Source organism: Pyxicephalus adspersus, chromosome 8 (genome assembly GCF_032062135.1).
Source record: "Pyxicephalus adspersus chromosome 8, UCB_Pads_2.0, whole genome shotgun sequence".
In the NCBI taxonomy this organism is placed as follows: domain Eukaryota; kingdom Metazoa; phylum Chordata; class Amphibia; order Anura; family Pyxicephalidae; genus Pyxicephalus; species Pyxicephalus adspersus.
In genome coordinates this window covers 33093787-33115150 of record NC_092865.1, presented here as the reverse complement: position 1 = coordinate 33115150, position 21364 = coordinate 33093787, and the positions used below count along the sequence as shown (strand labels likewise).

Below are 21364 nucleotides of genomic sequence, written 5' to 3'. Positions count from 1 at the left end.
TCGCAGTAGAGATGATTTATGAGTTGAAGTGCTTGTGCTATACATATTAAATATAGGTTCAGAAAAGCACAAAGCACCAAACCAAGTCAAGATTTGTTTATGGCTGTGTGGGAATGAAATATGAAATAAGTAATTTAACTGTTTGAAGTCATTTTTGCGGAGCACAGTCCAGAATAACCAATATTGTGTAAATTCATAGAGCTTTTGAAATTTGTCTGAAGTTTGTTGAGATGGAAGCAAGAATTTCTATATCATAAATGCCATGAAATGGTAGACACTTATACCTTTTTCTTTTAAACACTTTTTACACAAAATTAAATGAATAAATAATATAATAGAAATGCAAAGCATCCAGGTGACATTAGCAGTGTTTTTTCGATACAATATACAATAGGGTTAATGTACTTGTATAGCATTTTCATTCAGCCTTGTGAATAGGGTGCAGCTGCTCCCTGTTTAGTTTTCAAGCAAAAAATGAGTTTCTTTTTAATTATCTCTTGCACATGATTGGGTATTTAGAGAGCATATAGGCTTCGTATTTCTTCACTAAGCTAAGTAAACATTTTCTACTGTTTCAGTAAATCATCCATAATTCACTTGTAATTGCTGAGAGATTTAGCTGAAATCTGCAAACCTAAATAAAACATTTAAATTGTGTGTACCTAAAATAATCGTATGCTACTGCCAAAAGAAAGCCTATTGTGAATTAAACATCTTAGCTCAGAACAGGAACATACCTTGGTAATTTGACAGTCAGCTGCCCTGTATTAGGGAGGAGTCTGCAGATTTTTTTTCTTTAGTGAATAGAAGTGGTTAGGAAATTCTTGGCATATGGTACATTAAATAAAAAGAAGAACTTAGATCTCATGCAGTGAACTGAACTAAGAACTGCTTTAAAAAAGGAAAGCAATACTTCACCAACAGCAGCAAACTGTAAGTAACACAGAAAGCACAGTATAAAATATCAATCTATTTATTCAAGCTGACAAATCTATGGCTGGCCAGGTGTCTTGAGTTGATTTTTCATAATTGCTGCTAATGCTGTTTGTTGCTGCCATAACCTGCAAGCAGCAACCAACAATTGTTATATGTGCCAACTAAAATGTATGTCAGAGAGGATCAACCTTGACAATATTGCTCAGGTGCGGCCTTTGAAGTGTAGAGGGACTCGTCATTTATCTATTTATTAGGATGGTATTAAGAATTAAAGTAAGCATACTTCTTTTTTTTTCTTGGACAAACGATTTCTCTTCTAGAATGAAACTGATTGGTCATACGACAAAGTGAAAATTTTATTTAAAGAGAACTTTTTACACAGTTAGTTTACAAAACACTCAAATAATTTAATGGTTGATAATATAAGTTTAAGCTGTGTTTGCTCAAAGCAAGACAGTGACATTTTCACAGGTTTGCATTTGTTAAAATTCCAATTGTTTAAGAATACCAGAGTAAAAACAGGTGATTTCCAGAGCATCTAACATATTTTAAAAGACCCGGAAATTAATGAGAGGGAATTATTTTATTATTTTCATTGATATATTTGTTTTGATGTCAAAAACAATAATGATTTGCAAAGTTACCTAAATGATAATGGGATATTGTAACTACTAGGATGGCAAAGACCAAAATTCAAGCCTCACCACCACAATTTCTTTTCTTTTTCTATAATAAACTTTATTGGCACAAATACATTAACAAGCATGGTAGCTTGCTGCCCTCCTCTATTGTGTTTGGCCCAGTGATAGGACTTAGATGTTGAGATCAGGGTGAGTAAAAGGCTCCTTATACACAAACAGCCACTGTGATTGATCCATATTTCTAGTTAGTTACTAGTTATATTGTTTGTTAAATTGTTCTTAGTACACTAGAACTATTTTTCACAAGAATGATTGACCTATATATTATTTAAAAATGCCACATGTATAAGCCTCCCACCTTATCCCTGGCATGGATGATATATATTAAAAAAATATATAATATCACTTATCAACAGGGTTCCCATTAAAAACAGGAAAGGGGGGGGGGAAAGAATGGAGAAAAAGAGCAAAGCAAAATAAAAAGAGAAAGGAAGTAGGGAAACAAGTATGTAAAAAAGGAAAAGAAAAAGAAATGGGGGGGGGGGGGGGGTAGGTGAAAGCAGGGTTGGGGGGAGGATAAAAAGAGAAAGTAAGGAAGTGGTGGTACATTCCACATACTAAATAATACAACCCATATACAACCCACACATAACTCTCTCTTACTAAAAGGCCCCTTACCACAAAGCTCTCTTTTTGTAATGCGCCTGGGCACACAAATCACGACCAACTCCAGGGAATACTTTCAACAAAGTTTTTTCTGTAATTCAGGTACAGGGTGATCAGCAAGGTACAACAGGATGAAGCAGAAGGTGTAGTCATAAGTAGTAATAAGTCTGAGCTGATGACAAGACACAGGGGAAGACAACAGAGGTCAAAATAGTATTTCAACAAACCAATGCACCCAAGCACACTGTAACACAGAGGCTATAACGGGTGCAGGGATGCTGGGGATGCCGCTCGGCCGAACAGTAGTTGAACCGGGACGGATCCTTCCACCAGTGAGAGGGGACACGCTACCAGCAGAGCGGCTGCGCTGCCTGCTGCAGCGGTCCCTTCCACGCTGCCCGCGATCCCTGGGGCGAGGATGACACAGGATCGCTGGTGGGGTAAGTACCTTACACTTTAAGCCTCTTTGCTCCCATTTAAAATGTTTAGCTTGTTCTTGTTCCAGGTAAGGGAGAAATTATGTCAATGGTAAAAAAAAGGAGCTATTATTCCTATGGAATTACCATTGCCACAGATGAGTCACTCTTCCCACCAACCCAATTACAAGTTTGTGTATGTAAGTTTAAATTTATAGAACTATAGCAGTACCCCAATTTTGGAGATAGAAAAGATAAAATGACTGTATCTTTTAAGGTAAAAAATTTACTTAGGTCTTTATTATGTGTGATGCTAAATGCAAAACCATATTGTCACATACAAGCCTCCAGTGGGAAAGAGAGCACCAGCAGAACCCAACTGAGCTCCCTGCTGTAGCAAACAGTTGTTTTCTTTCCCTTCAGTCTGACTTCAATGTGTGAGTTGTACCAACTACCAAATAATTGGAGGGAGCCTGCTTGAACATGACCTTCCATGATGGCACACACTTTTCAAACCACCTCTGATAACAAGCAGTAAGACCAACCAATGGGAGTTTCAGTCCCAACCTCCTACATCTTTACTGTGGTAGGGAAGTGGGAGCAGAGTGGTTCCTGCTATCTGGAATTCCCTGCATTTTTATACATCTAGCTTGCCAGACAATCACCCAGTTTGCCCAGGTCCTCAAATCTGACCACAGTGATGGCCCCCAAAGTTCTGAAAGCCCTAGTGTATTTACTTGAAGTATGCAAAGCCTGGAAGCCCAACAACAAGGGAGTAGAAGGAAGGCTGCCATGACAGGGGGCTCAGGGAGATGGAAGGCAAAGGGTTAAAATGGAAGGTTAGTCAGAGGTCAGAACAAAGGTGATTTAATGATGTAGAATGTAGGGGTGGAGATAGGAGTCTAGAAAATAGGAGAAGGGGGTAGTGGGGGGAGGAGCACTTTCTAGAAGCTGCAGGAGAGAAAGTAGCCAGCTCTGTGAGGTTGTGTCAGTAGAGGTTAGGAGGAGTTCCACAAACAGTCCACAAACACAGTATTAATTTGAAAATTGTTTTAGTTGTTGAAGGGACCCATCTGCGGATGGCATCTCTGAGAAATAAAAGCAAAATGGTCAAGGGCTGCATGTGTAGGATATCGTTCCCAAATTGGTGGGTTGCGGCCGGGCTCAGTTAGGCAATTTGGTGGCAGATCCCAAGTCTTGATGTTGGTGGTGGTCAGAGCTTTAAAAGTACTGTATTGTCAGTGAAAGCTTGAGATTCGGAAACAAGTTTCATTGGTGTTTTAATTTGATTGCACTTTTGTTGTTAAGTTAATATTAATGTGATATAAAGATAGCTAAATGTTGATGGCCAATAAACCCACAGAATTGTGTTGTGTGGTTTTTTGGTGACAATGGATTGGGGGAGGTGGAGAAGAAGAAACTGTTGGATGGGACTTGGCATTTGGGTGTGTTGAGTAGCAGCAGATGAACTGTAAGTTCCCCGAGTCAAATATATATAAGAGGTGGGACACTAAGAAACAAGACTGTCCTCCATGTGGCTGGACAGTGAGTTGAGGGGGTTTGATTAGGGTCAGTGCTTGTTCCCTCATGCCTTGCCAGTCAGTAGCCAGGCGTATGCCTCTGTAAAACGATCTCACTCCTCAGGCAGTGATTGTTTTTAAAAGCTTTTCTCGTTACCCTCTTGAAATTAAAATCATTACAAATGATTAGGATGGCTTTCAAAGAAAAAAACTCTTGTCATCTGTTATGACCCTGGACAAGAAGTCTGGGTCACACTCAAGCTCAATTTTCAAGTCTTTGCACACATTGAGTCGAATGTTCCGCTGGACATCAGTTAAAAGATGCGGGACAAATTTAGCCAAAACATGCCTCATCCCCAGGTCTTCTGCGTTGCACTGAGCTCCATGTCACTCCAAAATGCTAGTCTGACTCAGAGCTTTTTCTTTGAAAGACATCCTAATCATTTGTAATAATTCCATTGGGGTTTTGCAAAATTTCAGACAAGTTTTTTGCACTCTGAAATTTGACATCACAATTTCAACAGGTTAACGAGAATAGTTTTTAAAAACAATCACTGCCCAGGGTGGCGAGGGGTGAGGGAACAAGCACTGACCTTAATCAAACCCCCTCCACTCGTGGTACAGCCACACAGAGGACAGCCTCGTTTCTTTTTGGGTCCCCTCCATATATATATATATATATATATATATATATATATATATATATATATATATATAAAATTCCAACGGCCTGACTCTAAAGTAAGTGGGGGCAGAGAGGCTAGCTGTAATTATAGAGTAATATAAGCCCATTCAGCCATCCTTGGACACTCCCCCAAAATTTTATGTATATACACATTTGCTCATCTTCCAAATTATTTGAAACAGAAGGTGAAAAATGATATGGGAGTACATGTAAGATAATGTAAAACAAGCCTTTAAAGATATGTATTATAGGAAAATGTAGGAAGAACAGCACAATGTAATAGAATGTTTTTTTATTTTTTAAATAATATAGTTAGGAATTTATTGAAGAAGATTGGCAGGAGATATTTACTTGTTTTACTTGGGAATTTGGAATGTGGGGGAAAATCTGTTTGAAAAAAAGATCCCACAGCTCTTTTACTGAGCTTAACTTTTCTCAAAGTCAAAAAGGTGCATCTTCTTTCAAATCTAATGTTTGAGTTAAAGCAGTTTTCTGGTTTAGAACAATAAGTTTTGTGTTAACACAATGGCAGATGCATCATTCTATTTGTTAGCATATTCCCCAAACATACAGGTAAAATTACATTTAACTATTAAAGAATTACTAGTCAATACTGCAACAATGACCAGTTTAGGATTCCTGACAATACACAAAGGGAAATAAATTCCCTTCCATATACTTTTTTAGTGGTAATGATTTACAAAGAAATGTTTACAAACAATTTACAATCAATAATTATGCGTGATGTGTAGAAAGTGATTGATCAGCAGACTTGTGCATGTATAGAAGTGCTTGTGCATACCTAAAGCGTTCTTTAAATTCCTCCTGTTACAATCAAATGCTGGACTGATAGACAGCCAAAGCTCTGACATTTTCAGGTATTGTCAAAACATTGCCACTAAGCCCCACCCACATAACTTTCCTGGGCGATCACTATTATGGACTGCAGGGACAGTTTTTGGGCACTGGGCAAGAATGAAGTGGGGCCCCAAATTCACAGAATTTTAGCTCCCTGCACACCTAGGAGCCCTGCAGAAGGTGGGGTCCCTGGGTACATACCCAGTTAGCCTTACCCTAAAATTGGCACTGATGGACTTTCATACTGAAAACAAGCTTCTAAATTATTATTTGCCAAAACATGTTAAACAGAAGGGCATTAGGCTGTGAAAGCAGAGCATAAGAGCCGGGTTTAGTAATGTGCATGAATGACAGCAGCAGTTTGTTGTTTCATGGTAGTTTCTTTTTATAAAACATTTACCATTTTCTTCAAAATTGGATTACTACTAATTTCTTAAACTGATGCAAGCTTTGTGTCAATAGATTAATATAAATGGTACCTTGTGATGTTCAGAGAACACACAGAAATTGTGAAATGGATGCATGATAAGAGCCTGACAACTATTTACATAATGATAATTGGCTTTTATGTAGTTTTCAGAACATTAGGGGTAAAATGAGGGTAACTAGTTCAGAAGAAACCATTTACAGGGAAACTATAATTGTTTAAAGATTTATTTTCTTTTAATACTTTTTTACAATTTCTCCTTATATACAATACTTACTTACACAATTAATCTTTGACACTGGGTGCCTTCCAAAGCACAGACTGCAGAACTTTCTAGTAGTTTTTTACCATCTGTTAAGGTTTCACATTACTGCAAAGATGCCAGCAGATAACAATTAACATGAATAGGTTATTGTGTAATGGCACATTTTGAACAACATTCTAACCTCTTTGTGTGGGTCTAAATAATATTGTGGGAATATGTAGTATGTACAGAAGACAAGGAGGATGTATTTTAGTCTTGCTAAATATGCTTAATGTTACTTAGGTCACAACAATATTTGCAAATAGCTGGGTTTAGAAGTTTAAATGTCTACAAAAAATATTTATGTTAATTTTAGGAGTGACTGTCAATGATTTAATGAGTTGTCAATGTTCTAATGTAAAGAATGCCACCCTTAAGGATAATTAAATAGATCAGTTAAATGTCAGTGGTAACTGTCCTAAGAGCACAAACTTCTCACGGCTCAAAAAACCCTGGAAAACCAACCTCTGGAAGAACTCTAATATTCCACAGAACTCCGGTTAGGAAACATTAATCTAAGCCATGTCCTTTTTATGCTCAGTGTTGTTGTAACATTTTAATATATATGTGTAAAGTTCTTTACACACCTAGGAGACATTTGTTGACCTGTAAAGTAGAAATGATAGATAACCTCCAGAAGGAGAATCTGTAAAATGCATTTAAAATGCAGTCATCATAATACAGAGCTGTAAAATTAATATAAAAAATTACTTTTGAAAAAACTTAGGGAAAACATGTGCATCAAACTTCTATGGCATTTCTTCATTGTCATTGCATCAAAATGTGGAATTGTTCTGCGCTTAAGTTAACTATAAGTATAACAAGATAGTTTTGACCATATACAACTAAAGGCATATCAACTTTTACCAGAATTTTTCCTTGACCGTCTGTGTAAGTTTATAATACTCTTAGGGCGTAAATACCATTGGTGCGTTATTGTAATGAATGATAAAAAGCAATACATTTGCCACAATGCACTTTTACAGTTGTGGGCAACACATTTGTGTTGTGTTGTACTGCACTTCATTAGGAAAAGGGCCAGGTCTACTTATCAGACTGTTGCATCCAAAATACATAAAATGAACTGGCTCAATGTGATGTACATTAACATTTAACATGTGGCAATTCACCACCAGCACAAGATAAATATGACTGTAAAATTATTTTTTTTTGCTATACTATATTGTGTGTAGCCAATACACACTGGATTTAATATGCCTAAACTTTATATTCTAGAAAATGGCAAATACAGTAGCAGTAATTGGAGCTGGAATCAGTGGGCTTGCTGCCCTTAAATGTAGTTTGGAAGTTGGACTTCAGGCAACCTGCTTTGAGAAGAGTGACTGTGTTGGTGGACTATGGAATTTTATGGTATGTTTTTTATGATTGTAAGAAGTAACGTAGGCTAACAGATAATGTTTAGAGACTTGGAGACTTTCTGACACTTATCTGTACAATTATAATGTATATATGTTTTTTTTTTCGTTGAGGCGCGTTGTGTTAAAGCAGCCCAGTTAACTTCAATAGGTTAGTAACAAGCCTCAAGGCACACAAATTTAGACTGGTACTTATTTTGAGCAATTAGATTTTAACACGCATTCTGTGTGTTATGGCGACCTCTGTGATCAAGACTAAATTTATAAGAAAATCCAAAATTCTCACCAGAACAGGAATTCAGGAGAAGTTGTACAGTGAGGGTTATTGTTGTATCCAAAGGTCTAAAAGTTAGACAAAATCTCCAGAAAACAATACAACTATTGCAATAAAAAATACATTCCCATTTAAATAGAATATACCTGTACTGTTTTCATCTATACAAAACACTAGATAAAATTCAAGTTTAGCTTTGGGTACAAGTCACTAGCTACAGCGTAAAATGGCTTCTTATAGCTTTTAAGATGGCCATACACTGGTTGATATTATTATTAGATAACACTGCATTGACAGGCAATTGAAATGTCAGTTAAACATGATAAGAGATTTATCAAGAATGCCTCTTCAGCGGTCAACTGTAGTAACGGTTCTGGACATTAATTGTTACTGAAAAGACAGCATGATAATTTTCAGACTCTCAGCTTGCAGGAACATTTAGTACTTTCTGTCCAACCCTTCAGATTTTTTTTAAAAACATGCATCTTTATGCAAAACACTGGTATTGAAGGTGAAACTCCATTGTCTGTTTGGCACTTTTTTTTGATGATAAACACAATCCAATGATGATCATTGCAGTGAAGCTTGAACTGTTGGATGTTTTCTTACATCTACTGTGTGAAGCATGATTCTACCTCAAATACAACATTTTTAATACAGAACAACATTTTTATTACAACATTTATATATATATATATATATATATATATATATATATATATTACTTCTGTAGTGTGTAATACTCAAATATCAATGAAAATGTATCTATATTTTACTTAGGAACAAGCAGAAGAGGGAAAAGCGAGTATTTATCACTCTGTCTTCACCAATGCTTGTAAGGAAATGATGTGTTACCCAGACTTACCTATACCTGATGAGTACCCTAACTTTATGCATAATGCTGTGTTCTTGGAATACCTAAAGCTATATGCTAAACATTTTAATTTGCTAAGGCACATTAAGTTTAAGGTAAGTGTATTTTAAATGTAAAACAGTAGTAGTAGTAGTAATAAAGTTGTAATGATTTACATATGATTGGTTCTTAAAGCTAGCTTCAGACCCAATTTCTAGAATATTTTGGGGACTCCAATTACCAAATCTAATTTCCTAATAAGTCTTTCTCTTTAATGAAAAATAAATTGAAAATTGAGAAACAAGGCAAACTCAGAATCCTGATATTGGTAAATAATTGCTGTCAGAGTTCCACTAATATAAAAAAAGATGTTGGACTATATGACTAAACATTGCAGTATGAACGTTTTTCCGTATTAAAGTACTAATGGTATCTAATCTGAAGCACATTCCTAAACTATGTTTTTTATGTTCCCACATGAAGAGCTTTTTACAATGTTGTGGGGTCTCAGAGTATTGCCAATCCTAAAACTGCATTTTCGAAAAATGGTGTTATTGACTTTAAACATAAAAACATGTAACACTAACTCAATAATATGAAAGAGAATACTCTTATAGCTCTTTGTCTAGGGTTTAAATTTACATAATGATGGACCATACATAAATTTAAATTTAGCTTTCTCAGGAGAATCATCGTATAACTCTTTCACAATACTATTGATGTCTTTGCCCAAAAAGATTTCCCACATTTTCTCTTGAGATGACCCCTAGGATGGCACAAACAGCAATGCAAATTAAAGCAAATCATCCCTTTAGAGGTTAGAGTAGAGAATGACTAGGGCATTTATAACAAGCCCAACTAATGTAACCCCCATATTCACTGTGATAGAAGAACAGGAAATGAAGGAAGAAAACATACGTGCACTACTCAGGACTAATAAAATGCTATACTTACAGTTATATTTCAATGCCTCATTGAACTATAATCCAGGCGCATCAAACACAATTTGTTCAAAGCCTTGGACATCATGCACACTATAACTGATGTGTGTTGCTGTTCATTATACTACAATGCACAAACACCTGGGTTGTTGTCCTTGGTGGTGCTGACTTTATTTTCTAAAATGAATGTTGCAGCACAACTAGTTAAAAGTGCTTGCAGAAGCTCTTAGTAGAAACTCACTGCTTCGCATCACATATAGTGGGAAGCTGCATTTAACATGAAGAGCAGTGTAAGTAATGCCTGTATATAATTTTTTGCAGCCACACACCCCAAACTGCAGAAATCAGTAAGGCTTAAAGTTATTGGTTTTTTTTGATTCTTTATGCTCATGTTTTCCATATTTCCTAAAGGCCAATTACTTTAATGTTCAGCTTTTCTAGCTAATACACCATTGACCTATACTTCAAGGTATATATATATATATATATATATATATATATTTTAATTTCAAGTGTAGCAGCTGTAGGATTTCAAACCACAGAATTTAAAGCTGTGTGCAGGTTTGCATTCAAGATACAATATCAATTTACTAAACAAGTTTAGGCTGTGAATTATCCCCATATTACCATAAAGATTCTTACCTTTTTTATTTTAAAATTTAGCTTTTATTCACACCTTTTGCTTCGTGAAAGATGGAAAAATGTAATTTGCAGAGAATACACAATCATATTTACCAAAATTTGCTTTTAGATGATTGAGCTGTTGCTCATTTGCTAAGGTTATAATATAATTTGCCAAGTAAACAGTTTACAATTCTTTGGTAAATCAACCTCTATGACCTGGAGAACCTAGAGGAAATTCCCCTTCCTTTCCTCCTATTTCTGACACCCTTCAACTAGATAGAATGCAAGGTCACATAGCCATCATGGTGCAATAAAGGTGCAAACTTTTCATAATAAATATTTATTTATACATTAAGGAAAATTTAAATATGTATTTAATTTTAGACAGCTGTGGTCAGCATACAGAAACGTCCAGATTTTGCAGTAAATGGACAGTGGGATGTTGTTACAGAACATGAAGGAAAACAGCAGTCAACCATCTTTGATTCTGTACTCATCTGCACAGGTCATCACGTTTATCCAAATCTTCCTCTACATTCTTTCCCTGGTATGTAACATTTATTTGGAAATGTTGTTCTTATTTGCAGGTACGGTCTCTCCTCTGATTGCTTAGGCATTGCCATCATTGCCAAAATGAAGTGTCAGGTTTAGTTTTTTTGTGATATGCATTTTCTATATTGAAATATTTAAATGCTGCTGTTTTTGTGTGTGGAGGAACAACAACAGATATGGTTCACAAATGAAGAGGTAGCTTATAATATGTCTTATCTTGTGCTAAGAATAACCATTTGAGACATATCTAGGGTTGTCTTTGAGCTATGAGATCCTCTTAAATGGTAACTACTTACTGCACCTTTCCATCTGCCTGCATTTCTAAATCCTGCTCCGTTGTAGAGAATTTGCCAGGTGAAGTTTTGAAATGAACACTTAGAGCGTGTCAATGTCCCATGTACTGTTCAGATTCCTTTCACCTACCTCCACATCAGCACAGGTCACAGTAGGGATTTAATTTTTGGTGGGAAGAAAGAAAATTATACTGTGGGACACATAGGTGTCTTATTCAGGAGAAATTTCACCAGGAATTTAACATAAGTGATAGTCAGCATGGATTCAAGAAAGACCGAAGTTATCAAACAAATTTACTCTCTTTTTATGAGGAATTAAATAAGTAGTCAGTGGAATAGCAGTTTCTATAGTGTACTTGGACTTTGCTTAAGCATTTGACACTGTACCCTACAGACGGTTAATAAAGTTTTTTACATTTAAAAACTCCTGCAGCACGCCACAAATTAATGTTACAAAATGACACTCTGTGACTAATTATCTTGTCTCTAAGAATAAACAAGTAAATTAAGCTACCTACTGCCACCCACTGACATAGAAGAGTATTACATTACTCTGCCAGTCACTACAGCACAGACACTTGACAATGGTAACTGGATAATTTTCCACGCTACACCTGATGATCTCTCACGGCACACTAGTGTGCAGCGGCACAGTGGTTGAAAAACACTGGTCTAAGGTTATTAGTGGTGTACCCCAGGGTTCAATGTTGGGACCTTTACTGTAAAACCAAATAAATGATACAGAGTTTGGAATTAAGAGTACCATTTCTGTGTTTGCAGATGACACCAAACTATGTAATTGAATTAGTTCCATACAGGATGTCTATAATCTACAACCAGACCTGGATGTACTGTTTGATTGGGCAGCCAAGTGGCTAATAACATTTAAAATAGATAAATGTAAAGTTATGCACTTGGGTGCTAACAACATGCATGCTTCCTACTGTCTAGGGGTCATACATTTGGGGGAGTCAGAAATGGAAAAGGATGCATTTTGCATTCCTTTGGACCAACTATGTCCATAGGGTTTTATATCTGAGATATGTTTATTTCTCTAGTGGTTGAATCTGATGGACTTATGTCTTTTTTCAACCTGACTTACCTATGACCTATGTAACCTGACCTATGTAACTATGTAGCTGTGTTTAGTTGGATGTGCTACAGAAAAAAAGAAAACATTTACATTTTTAAGAATAGTGACAGGGTCGGTTTAAAAAGGCACGTGGACCAGCTGTGGAACCTTTACCTTTTTCTGATTACCAATAGCACTTTTCTATTCTCAGAGTTAAACTTAAAAAGTTTTTGCAAGTTCAATACAAAAAAGCATAAATGGAAAGCTGCTACTGATAAACTAAAATGATAAAAAAAATTAAGCCTTATAATGTGTAAAAATAGTGTTAAAACAAAATGCAGCAATCCAAGGCAGGCAGACTTTTGGCGGATGTTTGAATGATCTCAGTTTATTACACTCAACTTTAAAGCTTAGATAATATAATTTTGAAAACGTTGTATATAGAGATACAGTACACCATATTTTATTGCCAGTAATAGGCTCATTGAGTTGTTGATAAAACATAATTGTTTTTTTTCCAGTAATTCTAAGCTGAAAAAAAAATTTTCTGTCGCATTTAATGTTTTTTTTTAGGTATTGAGAAATTCAAAGGCCAGTATATGCACAACAGAGATTATAAACACCCTGCACAATATGTTGGGAAACATGTTCTTGTAGTTGGCTTGGGCAATTCCGGAGCAGACATTGCTGTTGAGTTAGCACGGAGTGCTGCAAAGGTAAGAATACTGATTTTTTTGGCTTAAAGGAAGTAGATCCATGACACCCTGCACTTATTTAATTAGCTTAATGACCAGATATCATTCAACCAAGAAAAGATGAACTGTGAGGAACAATTTCAGAGAAAAATATTGCATTCTGAGATGTTTTTAAAAGTAAATACCGCTCCTTTAAAAATGTTTGTGTGCAGTTGGGTTTTAACAAATATCTATTAATACAATTTATTGATGTAAGTTAAAAAAACAGATAATGCAGAAGTACGCTTTAAAACACAAAATAAAATTATAATTGCACTTACAAAGTACAAGCTTGGTCAGTGTACATAAGGTCCACAATTGCAGCTGCAAACTATCTCTAGCAGTATGTTGATAAAATAAGAGGTCAAATCAAGATGGGGAAAAAAGTGACACTAAAACTATCATCGTTGTGCTGTTTGTACAGATTTCACTAATTGCCAATAGGGATGAGCGAGAATGTCTCTGGAAAATTTCCTCGAACTTCCGATGGTTCCACAAAATTTTGGCGAACTGATTTTGCAAAACCATCAGAAGATCGAGGAAATTATAACAGGAGGATTCACAGAAGATTCTCAGGATTCCCTGGGAATCCTCCTTTTTGGGATCCTGGGGCCACTAGAGGGTAATTAACCTCTTGTGGCGGGGATCGCATACTGTTCTCAATGAATTTGGCCACGACCGCATTCATTGAAAAGATCCCTGGGCACTAGAGGTTAATAAACCTCTAGTGCCTGGGGATTGCAGTGGAACTGCAGATGAACTCTTAATGGAGTTCCACTGCGATCCCTGGGCATTAGAGTTTATTTAACTTCTAGTGCCCTGGGATTGCAGGGGTTTCCCAGAGCTGCAATCATTCTTGCAGCCCTGGGAATCCTGTTTGCACTAGAAGGTAAACGGGGACAAGTATCCCTATTCAAAACCTCTGGTGCCCCATGATTAGCTGAGGAAATCCGGTGCTGCATTTATTGATCGGCGCAGCCTGCAATCTTTTTTTTTTAAAATAAATTTTTTTAAATGAGCTCGATTGGTAAATTTACACTGCCCATTCTCGCTTACAATTTCGGTAAGCGAGAACGGCAAAATTTGCCGCAAGATTGAGTTTTAAAAACTTGCTAGCTCATCCCTAATTGCCAAATCTTAGCATCATTCCTTGGAATTTTCCTGTGGAATGTTCAACATTATCTGAGTACAGGCTGTTGTGATAGAGTGTATAATGTGGCTTTTAGCATTGCTTCTTGGAATCAACAATTTTTTTGAAAGGAATAGCGGAGCAGGAAACCAATTTTAATAAATGCAGCCAGCCAAAATTCAGCCAATGTCAAAGTATGATACCTATGAAAAAGACTACATGTGGAAGGCACTGAAAATGTTCTGCTTTTATGATCAAGTTGCCAGTGAAGATTTATTTTTGTTAAACAGTATGCTAGAATCTGAGAGCTTTACCTTGGAAGAAGTCAGAATCTCAAATGTCTAAATCAAGTATAAGTTAGGTAGGCAGTATTGTAACCCAAGTATTGCCCATTTGGAAATAAATAGGTGATTGATGAATTGCAAGTGCAACAGTGACAGATACTCACGGGATAATTAGTACATGTTTTTCAAATTTGTGAAGTATCTAGAACCTACATCATATAAAAGGCTGGGCAAACGCTTCTTTCAGAATAGCATGATAACTTATACAGGTGTGAAATGTCAGATGTAAACTACCTACGGTATTTCATTGCCACTTGAAATCCTCAGTGTGTTAAAGGTAGTAGGATTGTGTAAGTTTAAAAGAAGTTTCCACTGTGAGGTTTGTGGCAGTAACAAATGAATTGTTAACAGATGGACATTCTCTGCAGTAGTTTAAATTATTTGTGAACTGGGTAAAGTTTTGTGATTATATTATCAGGAACCATCCCAGTAATTTCCACTTGTCATGTGAGTGACAGCTTGTAGATAAAGTTACCTACATAGACATGTAATCGTGGAATGGCCCCCACGTAACCTGTGTGCACTGCTACTCCTTGAGTAGCATTAGCACGACCCATTAAGTTGACCCAATGTTTGCTGAGGAACTTTCACATGGCTTCTGCTCTTGTAATATTGACCAGGGAAAGGCAGTGTCCTTCTTTTTTGCAGACAGATAGTTGTTTAGCTTGTTTGTGTTGTTCGAATACAGTCAAACCAGTTCACTATGAGGTCATATTCATATTAAATTATACCCTTTCACTGTGTAAACTCTTTTCAAAATCATAATTTACTTCTTAAAGACTTTGACCCTGATCACTTTGATAAACATCTATAAATAAGAGCTTTGTTATACTGAAAACTTTGTGTCTTGCCCCAAAATTGCCCTTATTTTTCCAGGCTAAAAGCAGTCTTACTTTCTAAAACACGCAAGTAAATAGAACTTACAGCATAGGTCATTGAAGTTGTAGTTGCTAGAAACAAATAAACAACTTTATAACAATGCATGACTATCATGGGTCTCTGTGACTCATGTAGTAAGATATATTCAGTTGAACTCGTGTTAAGGGCCACAATTATTCATTGTACTGTGAAGTCAAATTTAGTGATGGCTAACCATAGCATTTTGTCTTTACTGTTTATTGATAGATGAAATGAAATAAACATACGTTACAAGATACGTGTGTGTATACAAAGGTATTTTTGGAATGTTAGGCATTTTGTAAGGAACATATAAAACATAGAAAATTGCTTCTTTTTTGTATTTGGGCAGTTTATAATATCTGTAGACACTCTATGGAAACTGCTAACTTCATTTTGGAGGAGTCAGCTGGCCATCTAGGACTTTGCTGACCATTTGCTATAGTTACTCTGAACACATGGCATATGAAAGTACCATCTTTCATACATAGTCAGTTTTGAAATTGAAAATAAAATAAATACCTTAACATTGGGTGGAATCTTTATAAAAGACTTTTAACATATACATTGCATAAATTGACTTTTACCATATACATTGCCTAAATTATATATTTTTTTATTTTTCAGGTTGTCCTCAGCACCAGAAGCGGTTCTTGGATTATGAGCCGTGTATGGGATAATGGCTACCCCTGGGACATGGTATATTTAACCCGTTACCAGACATTTTTAAACAGAATATTGCCAAGAGCCATTTCTGATTGGTTATATGAAACAATGATGGAAAAGAGATTCAACCATAGTCATTATGGTTTGGTACCTGTAAACAAGTATGTTTTTCATTTTTAGTTATGGAACTTTATAGAATAAGATTGTATACATTATAATATCTAACACAGACTTCATCCTCCTTCCTGTGTGGTACATGGGGTACAGAAAGGCCTATTTATAATGGGTAAGGTGAGATAACATTACCTGCTGTTCCATTAACCTTGTTGTACCAACCTATTCATACAAATCAAGACAGTAGTATTTACTAAATGCAGCAAAGTGATTTCCATGTTTGGAAAGACCTAATCATGGTCTCAGGACCTTCTCTTCTTCAGTCCTGGAGCCTATTCTGTTTCATTGATTGAAGAGCTATCTGGCCTTCCTAGTTTTTGCATTGGTATTTGTGTTTAATTCGAACAAAACTCTCATTGATTCTTGAAGCTGCACAGAAAACAACACATGTATAAATCACATTGCAGTGTTTTGGAAATGTGTTTCTTTTTTTTTTTTTTTTGACAGTGAAAGTGAGTTGTTAATACTTAGCAGAGCTTCAGAATTATGGGTTGTGCATATGTAGCTGCCATATTATTAAAAAATTAGCCTACTTACAAAATAGGAGAGAGAGAAATACCAAAATATAGTCACTTATCGATATGATTGTTGCCAAGCCAAAAATAGTTAAATGGAGATTACCATTCTCCTGGAAGTAACTTCAGCCATCATGATTTTAACTTCACCTAAACCAAAAATCACTCAACCAATAACACCATTTACTACTCACCTTCAAGTAAGTGAATTTTTAGTCTTACTGTAACAATCCTAATATTTCTAAGCATATTTTTCCACATACCTATATATGCATACCTATTAGTGTTTACGTTGGTTACCTAATTATGCAATATTTGTATATTGTTCATATCCAAATATGTACAAATGTTCTTTTTTGTCAGTATTTGATTTGGAACATAAGAAATTATTTCAATGTTTACACTTTCTCCCGTTTAAGTCCCAAGTTCCCCTGAGGAAGTGATACAGCGAAACACCTCGGGATAACGGGACAATAATTAAATATTATAAGATCCCCTTAAAAGATCGTATTTATATGTACTTGGAGATGAGATGTCCCTTGTCAATTATGGTGATTTATTCATGGACAAATTTTAATAGCAGTTGGAGTTGTACTGTATTCAAAAATCATTAAAAATAGTTTTGTTCACATACTGAAATAAATAAGTGTTTTACTGTTGCCCAAAAAGCCACTTACTTCTTTCATCCTATTTCCACTTACAAAATACAACATTAGAGTGATACCATATTAAGTAGTGCCAAATGTAGCAAAATACTTTTTTATATTTATACTTTTGCTAAAAATCATCACTCTTTTTGCTCCCACTTATCTGTTTTAACTTGTTAGGAGATCATAATGATGTAAGAGGGAAATGATATAGAAGCTCTTCTAATATTTGTATTCTGTTCCTTGTCTGAGCACTTTCTGCAGGCAAGTAATTTCATATACAGTAGCATCTTTCCCTAATGTTATATATCAACAGGGGGAGCTAAATCTCCATAATTCTGAGCAGGAACATCAATATGCCTTCTCAACATATTATTAGGCAGTGTGGTGTCAGTTAATGTATAAAATCCTCATGAGTTAATCACAAACAAAGCAAATAAAAAACTTTATGGAGTCTAGACATTCATTACCTTCTTCTGGAGCAAGCTGTGCTTTGATATGCAAAAAGAAACAACTACAGAGTTTGTCTTGGTCATTAAAGGGTTACAAGAGGCTGCAGAAAGAGCTCATCCCCCTTAAGATCACTACAACCTCGGCTGTGTTTAGCAAAAGATTTTTTCTGCAAGTCATGCAAACTGCTCCTCCACACCTCCTCTACACACAGCATGCAGGGAAGCCCCCTTCCTAGGTGTCCTAGGAGGTGTCCGTATGTCGGATGTCCTTAACCCCGGGACTACCTGTACTTTAATAATACATGGAAGCATCTAGGTATCTGAGATGGTCTCTTTACAGAGTAAAGTAGATGTTGCAAGTAAGAGGAGAGAAGATTTATTGTAAAATGTAAAAAAACCAAAATAGAGATGTATGTATCTACATTTGTCAATACATACCTAATGGAATACTAAGATATGGTGGAAATTTTAAATAATTTGCCTATGCCTTTGGGTGGCTGACATTTTTCACAGACCTCGTGGGATAATATAATCCTTCTGTACCTGTACCTAATCATGCTGAGTTGATAGCATCTGTTCTCTCTTCCTGTGTTTATAGCCAAGGTCATAAAAGGCCTCTGCGAACACAAACATATAATATAATTTCATTATCCTATTTCTTCATGCTTTGCTGTTGTGGCATGTAGTTCCTCCAGCGGTGGGATATGATAGCAATATTCACTGTAATTATAACACTGTTACAAGTTTCAATCGTGTTTTTTTTGTTCTGCCTTTTACTTGAACAAGGAGTTTTGGACCTTTGGAAGCTGGTATTTTTTAATATTTTTAGTTAGCTACTAAAGGGTATCAGTCTCACTTTTTTGCAATCTCTACATTTGCATTTATGCTGGTAAACTCAGTAATTAATTATTACTCAGCACTCAAAATTTGTAATATTGCACATTGCAATCAACTCTAAAGAAACATCATAATTCACAGTTTAAAGTCATATCCAGGAATCATTTTACTTGCAATACTATTTGTAATTCTGTTTAGACCTGTGTATGCACATTGTCAAACTGCGTAACCAGGTTGGCGACCCTTCTATTTTCTATTTCAGTTTGCAGCTTCGTGTGTTACAAAACTAATATTCAATAATTCAGCAATTACAATATAGCAATAGTTTTAAAAGGCTCCAACTTTCTACCATGGAACTGAACACAGCAGTTCTGCAACTTCAAGGACCTGATATTATAATAATATAAAGCAGAATATGAGGAAAATAGTTAAATACAAAGTTGAATTTCCAAATACAAGAACAGTTTAACTATCAAGGGATTTGTAATTGAGTACTATGGGTCTGAATAAGCTAAATCTAACATTCACCAAACATTCTCTGGTGTGGAATCTTCTAGACTCAAGTGTATTAAATGGCTATAGTTGGTTCTTTACCGGAGAATATATGGTGAGTAATTCATTGCCTTATACCTTAAGTAGCTTTATAACTTTTTATAGCTTTATTACTATGCTGGAACTGCTTGTTCCACCGTCAGGTTTACCCAGTGAAACAATGGGTCTGATTTATTAAAGCTTTTCAAGACTGGAGAGAATACCCTTTCATCAGTGAAGAGTAATCCAGCAACCTGGAATGGATCTGGTCCAGGACTGAAATCATTTGCTGACAAATCGCAAATGACTTTTAAGAAATCCATTTAAGGTTTGATGGATCACCCAGTTTCACAGATGAAAGTGTATCCTCTCATATTTTGGAGAGCTTTAATAAATCAGGCCCAATGTATTCAGAATTTGATGATGATGAACGACTGCAAGTTGTCTATAGTATTCAATTGACATTTTTTCTTTTCTTGTTTAAGGAGCCTGAGAAAAGAGCCAGTATTCAATGATGATCTAGCGACCTCAATTACATGTGGAACTGTAGTCATCAAACCCAATATCAAAAAGTTTACAGAATTCTCTGCAGTTTTTGAAGACGGTTCCATAATGGATAAAGTTGATGTTGTCATATTTGCAACTGGCTACACCTATGCATATCCGTTTTTGTATGATTCTATAGTAAAAAACAGCAAAAATAAAGTCTCTCTCTATAAAGGTGTATTTCCTCCAACACTTGAAAAGCCAACACTAGCTGTCATTGGTTTAGTCCAGTCTTTAGGTGGTATCCCACCAACCTCAGATGTCCAGGCTCGATGGGCTGTGAGAGTTTTGAAGGGTATATAGAAAAAACTTCTAACTAACTATACTTTGCTCAAAATGTTAGCTCTAAAACTTTAAATAGAATATATATTTAGATACGCGTATGTGACAGTACACCCTATAAAAATTTGTTGATTTTCTTAGCATACATAGATCTTCATCTAAACTGTTCCTAATAATAAATGTGAAATTCTTAAATAATTAGAAGGAAATTTTCAATAATATTTTCAACAGAAATCTCAATAGATGTAATGGTAAAATGTAATACTGTGAAAATCTATGTAAACTCTTGGTGTTGTGAGCTGGTTTTGTTGCATTTAGAGGAAAATACTAGATGTTTTGCAAACCTTCCCAGTCTCTGATATTGTTAATCAATGTAGATGTCCTATCATGAATTGTCTGCCCCAAATCCCTCACAACAAATGAACACACACTCGTTTTCGCTCCCTCTGTGCAACAAAAACTGCAGAGTAGCAAGTGTTGGAATACATACAATAATTTGAGCATAGGTAGAATGATGTGGCCTCCAACAAAGGGCCACATGTTTTGACATATTTAGGTATCAAGTATAGTTTATGAAGGACTTGTATGGTGTTACATGCAGTTGTTAATCCTCCCTGGGACTCTTGAATCATAGCCAGTAGGCTTTTCTGAACAGAAACGTATTGTAAATTGCAGTGAGGATGTTGGTAAAGAATGAGTCTTCATCTAACATGCTACAATGGGTGCACAAGTCTAGAAGGTGTGCATTGCATCTGTATAGTCACATTTACCAACATTTAAATAAACACCAATACAGCATATCTGAAGAGTTTAGTAAATTCTGTAGATACATTTATTTGGGAAGGCACATCCTTATAAGTAATTGGTGCAAATGAATACAATCGCTAGAATAAAATAGCAAGGGGTTCCAAAAGAGAATTGAGTGCACTCCTATCATTCTCTGTAGTTGGATATAATGGGCAATTGTCTCTTTTGATGAATAGTAATAATTTTATAATTTCTCTTTTTTCAGGTTTATGTAAACTCCCATCTAAAGACACCATGGTTAAAGAACTAAGTGAAGAGGAAGGGGAGAAGAAAAACTGGTACGTTGTATTATATGTGTGAGTAACTATGTGTGAAGGTTTAACAGAAAACAATCACATTATCAGGTTTTCGTACTGATCACTTAA

General features: G+C 35.8%; 1 protein-coding gene across 2 annotated transcripts; it reads left to right on the top strand.

The window, feature by feature from the left end:
- Positions 1-778: 778 nt before the first annotated feature.
- On the top strand, positions 779-21355 carry LOC140336684 (flavin-containing monooxygenase 3-like). Of its 2 annotated transcripts, none has more exons than XM_072419956.1 (8): positions 779-933; positions 7690-7824; positions 8884-9072; positions 10906-11068; positions 13012-13154; positions 16170-16369; positions 19850-20205; positions 21205-21355. In XM_072419956.1, the coding sequence occupies exons 2-8, from the start codon at positions 7693-7695 to the stop codon at positions 21297-21299; spliced, it is 1278 nt and encodes a 425-aa protein (XP_072276057.1). In that variant the 5' UTR covers positions 779-933; positions 7690-7692; the 3' UTR covers positions 21300-21355. The 2 variants fall into 2 exon arrangements, with proteins under 2 accessions (XP_072276057.1, XP_072276058.1); XM_072419957.1 differs by lacking the exon at positions 779-933 and adding an exon at positions 2556-2683.
- Positions 21356-21364: the final 9 nt, after the last annotated feature.